Here is a 17,048-nt window from a genome sequence, read left to right on the forward strand (position 1 = left end):
GATGCAACTACGTGCAAGCGCATGCGCAATAACGCGAAGGTGCATTACGCTCTAGAGTAAACTCCGTACTTTTGAGTTTGAGGCCTCAAAACTTAAACACGGAATTAGCTATTGCAAAAATAGAACTTGCATGAGATAATTCGATCTTTTATCTTTTTTTTGATATATAGTTTGTACATGTAGTGAAAATTGCGGCGCGACAATATTTTTTTTTCCGCGGACACGTCGTTTACCTCATACAGTGGTCAAATTGAATCCGGGATGAGAGGGTATCCAACTGCTGCAAATGATTAAAATTGCTCTCGACATCAAATAAGCGCCGATAAGGCAAAGCGTCCCATTTTCGAAATTCGCAAAAAATCAAAATTCGCTCGATTTTTTTTTTTTAAAGAAGATAAGATCCTAAGCTTATCAAGGTTAAGGTTTAGCTTTAGCCATCAATAATTGATTGCATAATACCGCGCTTTATTAACAAATACCTTTATTAGCATAATACCAAATACATAATCACAATTTTTTGAAGTTTTTGTAACGCTCTATCATAAAGGGTTGCTTGAAATACAGCCAAAGTATGCGAGAATCAGGGAATTATTTTTCAAAGTCACATTTTTATTTATTTTTGGAGCAATTTCGCCTAAAAACGTTTGGTCAAAATTTGACTTTTTACAGTTGTTTGGTATTGACTTGATTTATACATTTTCCCCATAATTCCAAGCTTTCGCTACATTATTAATATTTCAACATTTCAACAAATTGGCCCCCAAAACTCATACATTGAACATCCATAACTCGTTATTAAATAATACAAATAACTTATGAATGGAATCAAGGTTAAAAAAATTTCACATAATCAAAAACAGTTTCCTTTGATTTGTAGTTGCGTTTAATTGAATATTCCGGGACTACATAAATAGAAAAAGGTTAATAAATTCAAAACATTACCTTCGATGTGTTGCGTCATGGCTGCGTCAACCTTAATTAAATATTTGGAGACTGTATTGATGTCGCTACTGCGCACGCCTGAGAAACTGTAACGAGCTTTGTCAAAACTCTCGTAGAAAACCTTTTCGTCAATAATTTCTATATAAAGAATAATATAAAATCATTAACAAAGTTTGATAATAAATACTAAACACAAGTAGCACAAGGGCATTTCCAATAGTTTGCACAAAGACTAATTTTTATACAAACTTTCATGACAAATGTAAGGATCCCAAGAGGGGGGGGTACTCCGACGAAAACAGATGGGGGTAATCGGCGGCAAAATCAATTTTAACCTTGAGGGATAGCACTTTGGGCGTGGTCAACAGAAATTCTTACCCCAGAGATGTAGCAAATTGGGTTTGATCGAAGTAACCTTTTAACTCTATGAGATGGCAGAATCGGAAGAACCGTTTAACACCCCCTTAGGAACAGCAGTTGGTCGAAATTTATACCCTAAGAGATAGCAGAATTAGAAAAATACTTAAAAAGGCCCCAAGGGATAGCAGTTTGTCGAAACTTTATACTCTAAAAGATGGGAGGATCACCCCAGTCTACTTTTCTGGAGTGTCCCCCCCCCCCCCCCCCCCACCCTTCGGGAGTACGGATAGCTGACTGGATTGTGGTATTAACCCTTGGAATTGCACCCTGGGAACGCTATTTTTCGTAAAGGAATAACAAAGATTCGCTGTTGTGTAGTTGTTGAATTGTTTTTGTAAGCAATTGCGCGTTATTTAACAGTTACGCAATGAGGGCTCTCAAAGGAGTAAGTTACGGATATGTGAAAAAGTAACGAAATCCATTATGTTGAAAAGGATCCGACGCTCAAATTGTGTAATATCTGTACGTCTGCACAAAGGCTGTGATTGCAGAAATTGTCTAATATTGTAAATTTCAAATTCGTTACTTATAGTATAACAGAAAAATCCCTTGATTTCGGCTAAAATAGAGCTAATGTCACTCCATTTTCGCCAATTTTAAATAAAATACCCCAAACGGCAAAACGGCATTTTCTCAAGACGTGGTGTTACGATCCATCACGGGAAAATTCGAGGCACCTGTCGAGCACCAGAACGAGGCGTAGAATCCGCATAGCGAACATCGTATGGGTTCGTCGTCGTCTTTCGACGTCTTTCGAATTCTACGGAGAAAAGCTTAGTTCATAGTCCACTTGGGTAATATGAGGATAGCTGACTGCATCATTCTTGCCATTTTCTGTGTTGCAAAGGTTCCCAAAGGTAAGTGCTCCTGAAGGGATAAACAACGAACGCTCCAGAAAAAATGTAAAGCAAAAAACTTCTGGAAGTTTAAAAAAGACGTGTACAATTCCAATCTACAGTCGAAACTATAGGACAATACTCAAAAGTATGACTATCCAGTTATACATAAAGGTCAGAAACGATAAAAAAAACTCTTCTTTAACTTAAAAAAATATCTTTAAGGGAAATTATTTGAAGTTTTTGTAACGCTTATCATAAAGGGTTGCTTGAATACCATGGAATTATTTTTCAAAAACACATTTTTATTTATTTAAGGAGCAATTTTGCCAAAATAGCTTGCCAAAATTTGGCTTTTTGCAGTTGTTAGGCATTGACTTGATTTATACGTGTTTTCGTAATTCCAAAGTTTCGCTGCATAAATATTTCAACATATTGGCCCCCAAATGCATGCATATGCAAATACAACTGGTTTATAAGGTTAATAAGGTCTAAAAAATTTTCCTTTGATGTGTTGCGTCCACCTTAAAGCCCCATTGGCAACCAAAGCGATTGTTGTTGTTTTGAGATAGCGCCATTGTTTTGCGAGCGATTTGATTGGAGGCGCCGGGGAAGAAAGCTTTTCAGCCACTGTTTCCACAGTATTTAGGAAAACAAGAACATAACGTGTAAGGAAGAAACGACCAAGCAATGCGTGCTTAAGGATAAGGATCATTGACAAATAAAGATTGATGTTATCGGGAAAGATGTTGGTTTATTCCACACGATCACTCAAACTCGAATCTGTTATTTGTTTTATCAGATAAGTACTATAACTTGTAATTAAAACTCTAGGTTAATAACCACAAAGCGAGAAGTCGAGGAGAATATATGCCAAACACATAGGAAGTATATATTTTATTGCTATGATCTGCAAATTCGACTCACGGCAAAACTTCTACATTTTGTTTGTTCCTCTTGCATTTTCAGGGTTGCATCGAGGTTCACTTTTGAATCGAACCTGCTACTTTCATTCCCTCTATATGTGAATGAGTGGCTCAGAGTCTGTGACATCCAGGAAAACTAAACCCAAATTCCTTTGTAGTCGTTGTAATTGTTATCACGCCATGCGTGCAAGATTCCCTATAAGGCAAGATACTGGCATCGAAACGAACGCAAAAAAAGCGAAGGACTAAAGCGAAGATTGTTCTTATCTTGTGTTTAATATACTCATAAAATGTAAAAACGAATTCTGCATTGTTCGTGGACGTCAGTGAGTGATAAATACAAGTTTCACGAACCTTTTTACATACTTCAATTTTACGTAACCTTCGGCCTTCGGCCCGAGGTGGTAAAACCGCTTTCATATGACATCGCATAAATGCCAGCATTAAATAAATCTTAGAATTATTTGCCAGGTATTTTTGTAAAACGATAAAGTAATAACAATTTAAAACTTTGAGCCGCATATCGACGATTTTAACGCGATTTTAACAACGATAGAAGAGGTTTCTTAAAAGTTTGAAACAATTTGTAGACTTTCTATTTTAGCGCAGCGCCAAAATAGAGCCTCGATCTGATGTAGGCTTGGTTGCTTATGGGCCTTTAAGATATCGCCTTCAAATTTCCGGGATCTGATAGATAATTATGCTATGTCATAAAGTGTGTAAGGAATTTTTTATTTTTCGACTGAAGATCGCTTTTAAGGCACTTTTCGTGTCCAAATTTAGGCAGAAATGAGAGTTCCAACTTTGATTCGTGATATTTTGTTGACAGTGTCAAATTACAAAAAGTCCTCACACACTTTGGTAGATCTGTCTTTGAGATGCAACTACGTGCAAGTGCATGCGCAATAACGCGAAGGTGCATTACGCTCTAGAGTAAACTCCGTACTTTTCAGTTTGAGGCCTCAAAACTTAAACACGGAATTAGCTATTGCAAAAATAAAACTTGCATGAGATAATTCGATTTTTATCTTTTATTTGATATATAGTTTGTACATGTAGTGAAAATTGCGGCGCGACAATATTTTTTTTCCCCGCAGACACGTCGTTTACCTCATACAGTGGTCAAATTGAATCCGGGATGAGAGGGTATCCAACTACTGCAAATGATTAAAATTGCTCTCGAGATCAAATAAGCGCCGATAAGGCAAAGCGTCCCATTTTTGAAATTAGCAAAGAATCAAAATTCGCTCGATTTTTTTTCTTAAAAGAAGATAAGATCCTAAGCTTATCAAGGTTAAGGTTTAGCTTTAGCCATCAATAATTGATTGCATAATACCGCGCTTTATTAACAAATACATTTATTAACAAATACCTTTATTAACATAATACCAAATACCTAATCACAATTTTGTGAAGTTTTTGTAACGCTCTATCATAAAGAGTTGCTTGAAATACAGCCAAAGTATGCGAGAATCAGGGAATTATTTTTCAAAGTCACACTTTTATTTATTTTTGGAGCAATTTCGCCAAAAAAACGTTTGGTCAAAATTTGACTTTTTACAGTTGTTTGGCATTGACTTGATTCATACATTTTCCTCATAATTCCAAGCTTTCGCTACATTATTAATATTTCAACATTTCAACAAATTGGCCCCAAAACTCATACATTGAACATCCATAACTCGTTATTAAATAATACAAATAACTTATGACTGGAATCAAGGTTAAAAAAAATTTCACATAATCAAAAACAGTTTCCTTTGATTCGTAGTTGAGTTTAATTGAATATTCCGGGACTATATAAATAGAAAAAGGTTAATAAATTCAAAACATTAACTTTGATGTGTTGCGTCATGGTTGCGTCAACCTTAATTAAATATTTGGAGACTGTATTGATGTCGCTACTGCGCACGCCTGAGAAACTGTAACGAGCTTTGTCAAAACTCTCGTAGAAAACCTTTTTGTCAATAATTTCTATATAAAGAATAATATAAAATCATTAACAAAGTTTGATAATAAATGCCAAACACAAGTAGCACAAGGGCATTTCCAATAGTTTGCACAAAGACTATTTTTTATACGAACTTTCATGACAAATGTAAGGATCCCAAGAAGGGGGGGGGTACTCCGACGAAAACTGATGGGGGTAATCGGCGGCAAAATCAATTTTAACCTTGAGGGATAGCACTTTGGGCGTGGTCAACAGAAATTCTTACCCCAAAGATGTAGCAAATTGGGTTTGATCGAAGGAACTTTTTAACTCTATGAGGTGGCAGAATGGGAAGAACCGTTTAACACCCCCTTAGGAACAGCAGTTGGTCGAAATTTATACCCTAAGAGATAGCAGAATTAGAAAAATACTTAAAAAGCCCCCGGGGGATAGCAGTTTGTCGAAACTTTATACTCTAAAAGATGGGAGGATCACCCCAGTCTACTTTTCTGGAGTGCCCCCCCCCCTCCCCACCCTTCGGGAGTACGGATAGCTGACTGGATAGTGGTATTAACCCTTGGAATTGCACCCTGGGAACGCTATTTTTCGTAAAGGAATAACAAAGATTCGCTGTTGTGTAGTTGTTGAATTGTTTTTGTAAACAATTGCGCGTTATTTAACAGTTACGCATCGAGGCATTCTATTTATTGCTGTTGATGCTTTTGCCCAATAGCACTGTCATCAGTGCCACCATGCCGAATGCTGCGCAGAAATGATTGCATCCCAAACATGTCGCTGAACACCAGCGAAAGAATTGTCGCTAAGGAAGTCCCCACTCAAAGGGAGGATTCCTGCATGACGGAATGTTACCACGAGGCTCTGTGTATGTCATACAACGAAGGCCCGGTATCAGATGACGGACTGACATTACCATGCGAGCTGAACGCTGTTGATCACGTGGTTGAAGACAAGTTGGTTCCCAGAGCTGGCTACAGATACTGCAGCTTTATGGTGAGCTTAAAAAAAATGCGATGAACCACTCCTTTGTTGTTACTTTTGAAAATACAACGGTTTATTTGATAGAAAGCTTCTATTGATCAGCGTAAGAAGTGTTTTTTTTATTAACCATATGCGATTGACAGTATCCCCCGCTCGTTTTTGCCGATAAGAATGCATGACTTGTGTGTTTTATGTTGTGTATGTGTCCGTATTAGACGGGGGCATGACATGAAGGCGAGGCTGGTCTCCTTTGAATGAAAGGTCTATCGAATGGCCCTCCATTCCAAAAATTAGAATTCTTTACTACTTTTTTTTACTACTTTTATATTGCCCTTCTCGCTCTAGGCCATGGAAGACATCGAGAAGATGTTGCAATAGGCTGGGCACAGGGAGGGCCATCTAACTCCCTCCCCCAATCACTTCGGACATATTAAGTATATAGTGCGAATAGCTTAGACATTTCTTATAGGTTGGTCTGGCGAGTGCTTGGATAGAACCTGTGTATATCCAACCCATTTCTTCTTTATGACTACCTAATATTTGTCTAAAGCCTGTGTATATCCAACCCATTTCTTCTTTATGACTACCTAATATTTGTCTAGTGCCTGTGTATATCCAACCCTTTGCTGCTTTATGACAACCTAATATTAGTCTTTAGAACCCGTATATGTTCAAGCCGTGGTTGCTTTATAACTGCTTTATATTTGTATAGAACCCGTGTATATCCAACCCATGCCAAGAGGGCTATAACTGTAAGCCTGACTTCAACAAAGACGACACATACTCGTGCATTAAAGGTAAGAAGCACTGACTGTCCGCGGAAGCACTTATTTTTCTTTTTCTACTTCTTCTTTGTCTCCTTTTTGCATCTCCTTCTTGTCTGTTCTTTGTTCATCTTCTGTTTATATTCATCTTCTACTTTTTCATGTGTTCTTCCCTTCATTCATTTTGCTCCTTTAAATTTTCCACTTCTTCCTTCTCCTTCTCTATTTTATTCTATCTTACTCCCACAACTTAAAACATAAAGACATTATCTATCATCCAACTACTCACAGAAACATTAAGAAAATATTGTTAAGGCCCTGTATTCCTTTTTTTAAGGTTGCGGCTTCACGGCGGTCGGACTCCATGATAGTCACATCATCCCGGACTCCAGTTTCACGGCGTCGTCTTTTTCCAACGATAAGCGGCTCGCCCACTTTGCTCGCTTGAATGGTCAACATTACTGGGTACCCTCTAGTGCGTCGAATGCTCACGGCGCATGGCTCCAAGTAGATTTGCTGTCGAAGTACACGATCTGTGCGGTGGCAACACAAGGGGGGACTGATCCGACCTATGATACTTGGATCACACAATACAAGCTGTCTCTCTCAACAGATGGGGCTGGCTGGGAAATCTACCAGGAAAATGGCGCAGACAAGGTAAAGGATACTTTAGGGATATATTCAGATCTTGTATATATTTTAGGGCTATTTAAATCTTCAAGTTGGAATCCGAATTGATGTAATTCGATTTTTTTTGTTTGCCTGGCTTCACGTAGGTTTTTCCTGGAAACAAAGACAAGCCCACCGTGGTAAAGAACTTTCTATCAAACAAGCCAAGTGCTCAATATGTGAGGTTCTTGCCAATTGCTTGGGCCGACTACGCTGGAGGCCGTGTTGAAGTTTACGGAACCCGTTAGTAATTAGTGTCCAGCTCGCTTATAGAACCCCAGTGCAGACAAGAACACCATGTTGCATGCTTGGAACATTATTTGTCACCTGATAAATATAGCACTAGGAATAAGAAAAGGTACGGATGCCTTGTCCGGACTTCTTTTGAGCTTACTTATCTGATGAATTATTTGCTCTGTTATATATTTGCACGTGATTACCAAGACACAATAATAAGTATACTCGAGTCGATGTTTATTGAGCTTTCTCGGGTAGGGAAAAGGAGTTCAACCCTACCTAAACTAGCTGCACGGTGGATTAACGAAATAGGGCATAACGGCTTGCCCAAAATGGGTATGCAATGCATGATGGCCTTACTAATCTAGATGCGCAAAGCATGTCGGCCTTACCAAGCTAGGAGCGCAATGCATGACGGCCTTCCCAAGCTAGGTGCGCAATGCATGACGGCCTTACCAAGCTAGGTGCGCAATGCATGTCGGCCTTACCAAGCTAGGTGCGCAATGCATGTCGGCCTTCAGAGCCACTGCAATCAACTGCTTTATAGTTACAATGTTAGACATATTTATGATGCACACTGGCAATATAATGACATAACAAGATAGGCGCACGCATTCTTATGTCCTTATTTTCAAGTGTGAAGGGTGCGACTTATGGCAATAACGTCGGCATAATAACGTGGAGATAACGACATAAAAGAAAAAACATGTTTTTTCCCTTATGCCATTATTTATTTTTTAATCTTTGTCTTTGTTTATCGAGGGTAACATATTAAACTTTTACGTCCTTTCGGTTCAGGTTAGTGTAGTGCAGCTTGAAGAGACGGGACCTCCGGTTTAGTATCCTTATCGGCCTTATCCGAGAAGACTGGAAACACGGGAGAATAACTTCAACTCACTTGTGACACAAATTCGAATCAAGGCAGGAACCCGGAAAAATCCCCAGTTTGAGCCAGGCCCACAGCGTTGAGAGGCCGACGAGCTAACACACTAGGCCACCCGTGCTATCACACAGTCTAAACTCTCATATTAAAACTTGTCTATTTATTCCCCAGCCTGAGTACTGAATTGTTTGAATTCTGAGTATTATTTTTTTTGTCCCATACCCGATCATGCGTATGCTTATTCTAAATGCATCTAAATTGGGGGGAGAGGGGGGTGTATAAGCAAGATATCACAGTATGCCGCTGCCTTTTCAGGTTGTTTTTGTGTTATGACAAACCTTTCAAAAATCATATATTGGCACAGTCCAGTCGTGCTTAAGTAATAATCACAATAATCGTGTGTAAAAAAATGCTCATTTGATATTTTAGACTAAATTTTCATGCTCATTCCCGTCGCTAGATGTCATATCGGATCGCTGGCTCACAGAAACGAGCTGGAAATCCAGCTCCAGGTTCTATTTATACGTGCGATTTTGCTTGCTGATTTTTTAAGATAGATAAACTATGACAAGAAACAAAAAAAAGGTTTACCATGTGACATTTAGCGAAAGCTCGAATTCACGATCAAAATTCAGTTCAAAAGTAAACAAAGCAATTGTCAATTACTGGTTTAAATTCCGTTTATAAGAAGCGTCCTTTCGATAACTGTTAGTAGTTAAATCAATTAAAAAGTTAATTATCTCAGAAAAATGTGTATTAGAAAGAAAAACAATAAAAGCTGGTAACTGTAGGGAGTCAAAAATAACAATAATACGTGTGCAGTTATTAAGATGATCAAGTCTCTGGGGACCAAAGCGTCTCTGAGAGCTCTATTGTTATGCATAGACCTCGTGAAAACGAGCAATTAATACAAATACAACACAAAAATGATTGCTTAAGTACATAGTTAACACCGACCTAAATTTTTCACTGTTTTAACTCGCGCAAGAAACATATCGCATACCAAACGATTACCCTCGATGAAATGAAGTTTATCACGCCGTAAAATGGATGTACGTTTGAAAGCAAGCCCTCAGATGTCTCCGAATAAAGTACCGTATCCAAGGAGCCAGCCGACGCTCAACAGAACGAATTCAATTCAAGAAAACAGAGAATCTACATCCACGAAAGAAAAAACACTTTGGCATCATGGCAAGGCATCGCCCCTAAAGAATCCTCTGCCGCCTGCAGTAAGCAACAGACCTGCTACTAACGACCAGATACACGGCGGGTTAGTGCTGGAAACGGACCAACCAAACAATGTTGACAAATCATTTACGGCAAACATTGATAATTATCGGTTGAAGAAAAGAATTCTTAAGTCCCCGCTTTCGGATATGTACTGTACAGGCCAGCGACTTATGGGTAACTCAGTGAGCGAGATTTCTATGGACGTGGACGTTACTGGTCAAAGGGGTACTAAGCAACCGGCGCCCCCAAGGCATGCCATTACCTTGAACAAGCTGTACTCTTCTTTAAAGAAGTTGAAATCCAGACACGAAACGGTGAATAGAACACAAGCAAAGTGCAGGAACTTTCCCTTTAAAACAAGCAAAGGATTCAACATCCACCAAAACTGGAACGACGATGAAATTTTTATTCTTCTCGGCGGTAAATCAAAACCAGTTCGCTTCGAAGTGAATCCTACCAGCCTGAGTCTATTAGAAAGTGAATTTGGTTTGAATTTGAAAACTAGAGAGCCAAATTGCGGTTTTGACGAGGAAGACATTGAACTTCTTCGCAAATTTAGGGAGAAATATCGACACGGCATTTCTGGTAAAGAAAGTCCTTTTGTCCCATGGGCCAGACACGCGATGTCAAAACAGAGCACTGCCCAAGTGAAAAAGACGGGGGTCCCTTCAGCGACACACTCGATAGAGAAGGAAGAGTATGGACGAAGGCTTACAATACACGTGTACCTACCAAACGTACTAATGGATAACTCTACAAATTCACCCTTGCAGGAAAATGAGAAATAAAAAGAGATTGAGATGATTTTTCAACAGCCTATCTTTTCAAATAAATGTGGTATAGATATGGCGTAAAGACATCGTGTCTACATCCCCTCTGTTTGGTGGCTGTGTGTCTAAAGTTAGGAAATAGTTTTAAAACTTGTAGCTGCTTTCTACAAATATGTTACCTTGGTTCCAGAGCCTCGAACGTCTTTCTATTTAGTGGCCAGCCAGGTTGAGACGATGGCCACTAAATGGAGAGACGTTCGAGGCTCTGGAACCAGGGTACAAATATGTGTGTATGAAAATAACGCAGAGGTGTGAAGGGTGCCAATTAAGAAATAGCAAATTGAAAATTGAAACATTTAACGTAAACAGATAGTTTTTAAAAATAAACTTCAGTTTTTAAAATCACAGTGATTCGGATTCATTTCGAGAATATGTAAAAAATAGCAAAATAGGAGAAGGTAGGGAAAAAAATTAGCAAGAAAAAAAAATTAAAAGTGAAGCTGTCTGCAAAGATACTTTTTTACTGTTTGCGCACTTATCTCAACCAACCACAACAAAGGAAACTTGCTACACTATGTAATATTACTACCCAACTTTTAATTCAAACATTGTCAATGAGAATGCATAATACATTTATATTTTGAAAATCTGAAAAGCCCCTACTACACGTTTCCTTTTTAGTTTATATCAGTCCATGTTCTATTTACAGTTCATTGACAGTCAGTGTTATTTTGCATTTTAATATGTTGACAGAGCTAGCATCCCCTAAGGGATGGGATTGTGTGTGTGTGTGTGTGTGGGGGGGGGGGGGGGGGGGGGGCTGGAGGTATGCATCCCCTAAGGGATGGGATTGTGGGGGGCTGGAGGTACACAGGTAATGATAGGATGAGGGCGCAACAGAGCCAGTCATACCAACCCCCGCCTGTCATACTTGTATCAAAGCACTGCCCCTGGGAAACATTCTTCTAACCAGTGCTCGCTTTCTTGTCAATAGCTTGTTGGTCATCTTTTATTGGACCACACTTAGGTAGAAGTCCTGAAAGTGAAGTCCACAACTCAATTATACTATTAAATATCCATGCATGACAACACCTGTGAAGTCTATCATTCAATTGTACTATTGAATATACATGCATATGACAAAACCTGTGAAGTCCATCATTCAATTATGATTTCTACTTTAAACTAGTAACATCCATGCAGAAGTGTGACCACACCCAGCAAAGGGTGGTTGGGAACAGAAGCCGATCTAGCTTTTCGCTGAAGTTGGGTTTGATTCAATAAAAAAATGACTCACACTGTCAAAAAATTCCTATCTCAGCAGGTAGCATCCCATAGAAATAAACACTGTACTGTTTTATGGGCCTCGAGCTTATTCTGGGCACTAACAATGCATAAAAAGATATGAATAGGGCTATATAACTATTTCCCTTGCAACCCAAGAAGAGAGTTTAGACATTTTGCCATAGATTTGAATGAATTGGGCAAGGGGCCCGTTTCTTAAAACTCCCTGTAACTAATCAGGCCCCTAAACCAACCAGTTAAGACTTCCCGATATATAAATGGTGTTTCTCAAAACTCCCAATAATTTACAGGCACATAAACTTTCCCGATAAATTGCCTCTACTTTACGTGAGATCTTGAGGTCCCGTAAACATACCTGTAAAGAAAAAGCACACAGCATCTAATCACAAACAAAATGGCTGCTGTTGCAGCTTTTTTGCCAGGCAGGCGGCACAGAACCTATCAAATGCGCAAACTACTCAAAAACATGTATGTAAACACTATATTACTTATTTTCCTTTTAACAGTAAACAAAACAACTCTGGACTTCCCCAAAGGCTAATTGTTGCTGCATATCTGTGGAGAGAAGCAATAAAGAAGATATTTTCCTCTTTGCAAAAGAACATGACATTACAAACCAGACAAAATCAACTAAACCAAAATGATCACATGAGGTTTATACCTATGATGTGCCTTTCTTTCCCCTGTCGCGTGATAAATTATTAATAAAAGCAAAAATCAAAGGCTCTGTGAGCCAACTCGTGAATGCAAATGTTTTTCTAGTTATTTTCTTGTGTGCGTAAAAGATAGAACACATCATCATTATCATTATCATTATTATTATTATTAAAATTAAAAAAAAATGCCATCAGTGGGAATCAAACCTGGGTCGCTGCGGTCCGAGTCAAGTGTCTGCACCGCTGGTCTAACGTGTGAATTGCTGAATCAAGCTGTAACTAAAATTTTTAATGCTATTTGTATCGTAACGTTCGAAAAGTTTTAGCTAGCATGTCAAATTTCAGCATATTCTTTACGGAATCAAAATAAAATACCCGCAATAATTGATCACGCTACTGTCATACAATGTATTTTTATGCATGTTAACATTCTAGAATAGTGCAAAATCCTTATTCGATGAATACGTGAGGGCCGTGTTTGTATGAGTTTTGTTTGATAGTTAGTTTAGCTGATTGGGAAGAATTGTGAAAAATTAACTTCCTATCAATTTTGTCCTTCTAGCAGAGGCTTTTTTTCATTACCCTGCAGGCTTTTCCCTTGTGTTTCTCGGACTTTAAAGTCGCAGTTTGGCTAGTCGCTCTTTAAGCATAAATTAAAAAACAAAAAATGCAAAAACCCAGAGACAGGAATCGGCAAGTATTAAAACAAAGATAATAAAAAGCTTTTACTTGTTTTGTTTGCAAACTAACAGCTTGAATTGGACTGAACTGAAGAAGATCAATTGATGCAGGTGACAAGGGCACATGTGCATGCTCAACCCACATGGAAGACTTTTCTGAAGAAACCAGCTTATACATACTTTACGGTCATACCGCAAGGAGTGACAGTAGTGGTCACAGGTTGATGACTCAGCCCTTTTATAGGCTTTAACCAGAAGTTGAACACCGGAAGTATACATATGATCTAAGGATCACTGTGTTGCTAAAGTACAGAAAGACCACAAAAAGTTTACAGATGATCAACCCGACCATCCGACGATCGAGTGACACAGAAGCCCCTCCAATAACTCGTGTGTTTTTCGCAATTGAATGGTTTTCTTGATATTCTAGAATCATTCAGTTTACGCATTAGTTACCAGACCCGAAAAATTCGGGAAGTTTCCAGGGGTTTTGATAAACACTCTCTCAAACCCGATAAACTTCCCCGTAAACCCTCCCGATAAGTTTTACAGGCCCATAAATTACCAGGAGTTTTGAGAAACAGACCCCAGAGCACCTGAATCTCTAGATTTACCAAGGGTACAACATCCACCAGACCCTACTAAATTTGCAATTTTTTTATCTTACATGTTCATTTCACTGTGAAAAAAAAATTGCTGGTACCACCTTTGCACTCCTTTGCTTTTCTCTTTTGAATTGCCAAAAGTGTAGAAAACAGTTAACAGTGCTTACCAAGTCTCCTTGAGAGTTTGATTGCATTTTCTAATTTCAGCTGCTGTTTCTTACACACACCTAGAATCCAAAATGTACATGGAAGTAAAATTACAGGAGAGACAGTAATATCAGGGACATAAATCAGCACATGGTTGATATGTTTAATGCTTCTGTGAAAACAAAGTAGTTTTGCTGATGTTTTGAGTTTTAGTTGTTTCATGTCTTTTGCTCTCTGACAAAGGGCTAACACTCTTCCTGATTCCACCACACCTATGCAGACCACCTAAGTATTCTACAGGGCTTCTGGAATTATGCGGAAAAAGACTCAAAATTACGCAGGATTCTTTGCTAAATTACGCAGAAAATCAATCATTACGTGCTAAATTACGCGGAATTTTGAAATACATTTTTCTTTAAAAATCAAAATTTTGTGAGATTTTTTACTGAATTACGCGCTAAATTACACGCAATATCAACTGTTACGCCCAAACTACATTTTGTACCGAAGGAAGCAACTTGAAAAGGTTATTTTTTTTTGCGTGAAAATATCTTAGGCAAGTTTTCATTGGCTCCTAGCCACCAGCCAATTAAAAAAGGTATTTCATTATTAGTAATAGGCCTTCGTGGTTTAGCAAAGAACACCTAGTCATTTTATTTGTTTTCGCAATTCAGTTGGAAATATTAAAAAAATTATGCGGGATTACGCAGAAATTTGTGGATTACGCGGATTATGCGGAAAAAGCCAAATAACGTGCTTCCACACAAGAGCGTAATCCCAGAAGCCCTGTATTCTACAGCTTGTCTGTAGTTTTTCTAGTCAGACTACTAAAGTTATTCTACAGCTTGTCTGTACTTTTTCTAGTTACACAGAAAAGTATAGTAGATATGAAAGGAAATTGTTCATATCCCTTTACCTGTCTGCCTTCTGTTTAGTAAGTTCCCTTCAGGAGACAGGAACTGAGAGAGAAACAGCACATCCTGCAGAGAGTGGGATTTATAATAAATAGATTTGCAATATATTTTGCTCTATTTTCCCTACAGTCAAATATTGAAAATTTGAGTCAATGTACATTTCCTGATACTTGGAGTTCATTTTGGGGACTCATTTCAGGCTCAGGGATCAAATGGGAAAATTTTGGAGATTATTTAGGGTCCTGGGGATCGTTTCAGGCTCAGTGATCAAATGGGGAAATTTTGGAGATTGTTTAGGGTCCTGGGTTGTTCGGGATCTTGGATCATTTCGTATCCTCTACAAAACTTGCAGGGTAGTCAACTCTCCATCAATTAGAAAGGGGAAGCATATGGCATAGGTCCCTATATATCTCATATGATTACCATGCACACACGCTATGGGGCTCTCCTAAAAGTAATGGGGGAGGGGACCCTGGGGCTGCAGGACTCTCCAATTCTATTCTAATTCGCTGCACTCAACCGAATAGAAAACATTTATTTTCTAAATAACAAGTTGACAATGAATTAGGAGGAGAGCCAGCAAGCAAATCATTTATTAACACAGGGCTTTTGGAATTACGCAGAAAAAAACTCAAAATTAGACTGGACTCTTCGCTAAATTACGCGGAAAATCAATCATTACGCGCCAAATTACGTGGGATTTTGCAATACATTTTCCTTTAAAAATCAAAATTACGCGCTAAATTACATGGAATATCATCTGTTACGCCCAAACTACATTTTGTACCGAAGGAAAGCATGAAATAACTTGAAAAGGTTATTATTTTTGCAGGAAAATTAAAAAAGGTATTTTATTATTAGTCCTAGGCCTTCGCGGTTTAGCAAAGAACTCCTAGTCATTTTATCTGTTTTCAAAATTCAGTTCGAAATATCGCACTCTTAAGAAGAATATCTCTCTTTTTTTACGAGAAATAGAGGTAAGAACCCTAAAAGAACACATCAGCTGTGCAATTAAACGTTTTGTCTTTCAAAATTAGCCAAATTACGCGGGATTACGCGGAAATTTGTGGATTAAGCCGTAATTCTAGAAGCCCTGTTAACAGGGGGCTTGAAAACTACTAATTACAATTTACAAATTGATCAGGACATTCTAACTAATCAACTAATGGGTTGAAATTAACCCTCGTACAAAGTAGAAACTTATAAGTTTGCTGGAAAGCGTCAAGTGAAAGACACAACAATACAAAGCCAATAAATAATGATTTCTAATCATGATTACGTAATGACAACAAAAGAACAACAATCTTGTGAATATCGCAAGTAAATACATAACTAAAGCTGCAGGACTCTCCAAAATAAAAGTTTTCCAAGATCACTTATTTGCAGAACAGCTGTAGTGCACATAACACAAATTCAAAAAGTGTGCAGTAAGTCAACTTACCTTATAAGAGAAAATAATATTTCTGCTACAAATAGGGCATCCGACTGAATCTTTTACAATAGCATTATCTTTGGAGAGTTCCGATGCCTTGATCGCTGCAAGAATAATTCGGATAGACCAGAATAAACATAAGAGCTACATTACAGCAAAAGTCGTTGTTGCGCGAACTCGACGAATCCAAAATCCTTGTCTCGTTTGGGGATAGTGTCAGACTCAAGCAGTAAGGAAAGCTTTTCTGGTTTTTATTGTTTGTTTTGACTTCGCGTTATTTCAAAACGAAGAAAAGAATTTTAGATTCTGGGAGACCACGCAGCAACTAATTTGGCTATAATGGCAAAAAAAAGGGGACTAATCAAAGCGGGGTTAGCTATCTCACCGTACGCATGGCCTCCAACATGCACATTTCTCTTGTGATAAGAATCGTCCTGGCCCCTTGCATGTAAGACACTAGATTTGTCTATACTTGTAATCCCACGTATATATACTAAGCTTCGTATGCTCGTTTTCGAAGTAACATTGTTGGTACACGGCTTTATTTGCACCAGTCTTCCGAAGTGCCGAAAGCCTCTGAACAAGGTTGCCGCCATCTTGAAAGTTCGTGGTGTGGTAATACTCGGGACTCCTGTCTAAACAGGTATACCAAACAGGCTTGACAGATTCACGCGTTTCCGGGCACACCGCTGGATTTCTTCCC

The 17,048-nt window shown here is 38.5% G+C and overlaps 3 protein-coding genes across 7 annotated transcripts; 2 read left to right on the forward strand and 1 right to left on the reverse strand.

Annotated features, from left to right (window-relative positions):
- The first annotated feature begins 2,062 nt into the window (after positions 1–2,062).
- LOC5508020 (lactadherin) lies at positions 2,063–8,449 on the forward strand. Its single transcript, XM_001628581.3, has 5 exons — positions 2,063–2,219; positions 5,788–6,065; positions 6,766–6,850; positions 7,155–7,474; positions 7,594–8,449. Exons 1-5 carry the CDS (start codon positions 2,162–2,164, stop codon positions 7,732–7,734), a joined length of 882 nt encoding a protein of 293 aa, XP_001628631.3. The 5' UTR covers positions 2,063–2,161; the 3' UTR covers positions 7,735–8,449.
- Positions 8,450–8,851: 402 nt separating this feature from the next.
- LOC5508009 lies at positions 8,852–11,081 on the forward strand. Its single transcript, XM_001628580.3, has one exon. It carries the CDS (start codon positions 9,653–9,655, stop codon positions 10,622–10,624), a length of 972 nt encoding a protein of 323 aa, XP_001628630.1. The 5' UTR covers positions 8,852–9,652; the 3' UTR covers positions 10,625–11,081.
- A 365-nt stretch (positions 11,082–11,446) lies between these two features.
- Positions 11,447–16,980, reverse strand: LOC5508019 (30S ribosomal protein S18). Of its 5 annotated transcripts, none has more exons than XR_007312210.1 (6): positions 16,731–16,980; positions 16,355–16,449; positions 14,916–14,979; positions 14,020–14,079; positions 12,267–12,466; positions 11,594–11,642 (listed from the first exon to the last, which is right to left on the reverse strand). XR_007312210.1 is itself a non-coding variant. In XM_032376759.2 (5 exons), the coding sequence occupies exons 1-5, from the start codon at positions 16,939–16,941 to the stop codon at positions 11,572–11,574; spliced, it is 501 nt and encodes a 166-aa protein (XP_032232650.1). In that variant the 5' UTR covers positions 16,942–16,978; the 3' UTR covers positions 11,447–11,571. The 5 variants fall into 5 exon arrangements, 3 of the variants coding, with proteins under 3 accessions (XP_032232650.1, XP_032232651.1, XP_032232652.1); XR_007312211.1 differs by adding an exon at positions 12,775–12,846 and having other exon boundaries at positions 11,594–12,466; positions 16,731–16,979; XM_032376759.2 differs by lacking the exon at positions 12,267–12,466 and having other exon boundaries at positions 11,447–11,642; positions 16,731–16,978.
- Positions 16,981–17,048: the final 68 nt, after the last annotated feature.

The sequence above is a fragment of the Nematostella vectensis genome, chromosome 7, assembly GCF_932526225.1.
Source record: "Nematostella vectensis chromosome 7, jaNemVect1.1, whole genome shotgun sequence".
NCBI lineage: Eukaryota > Metazoa > Cnidaria > Anthozoa > Actiniaria > Edwardsiidae > Nematostella > Nematostella vectensis.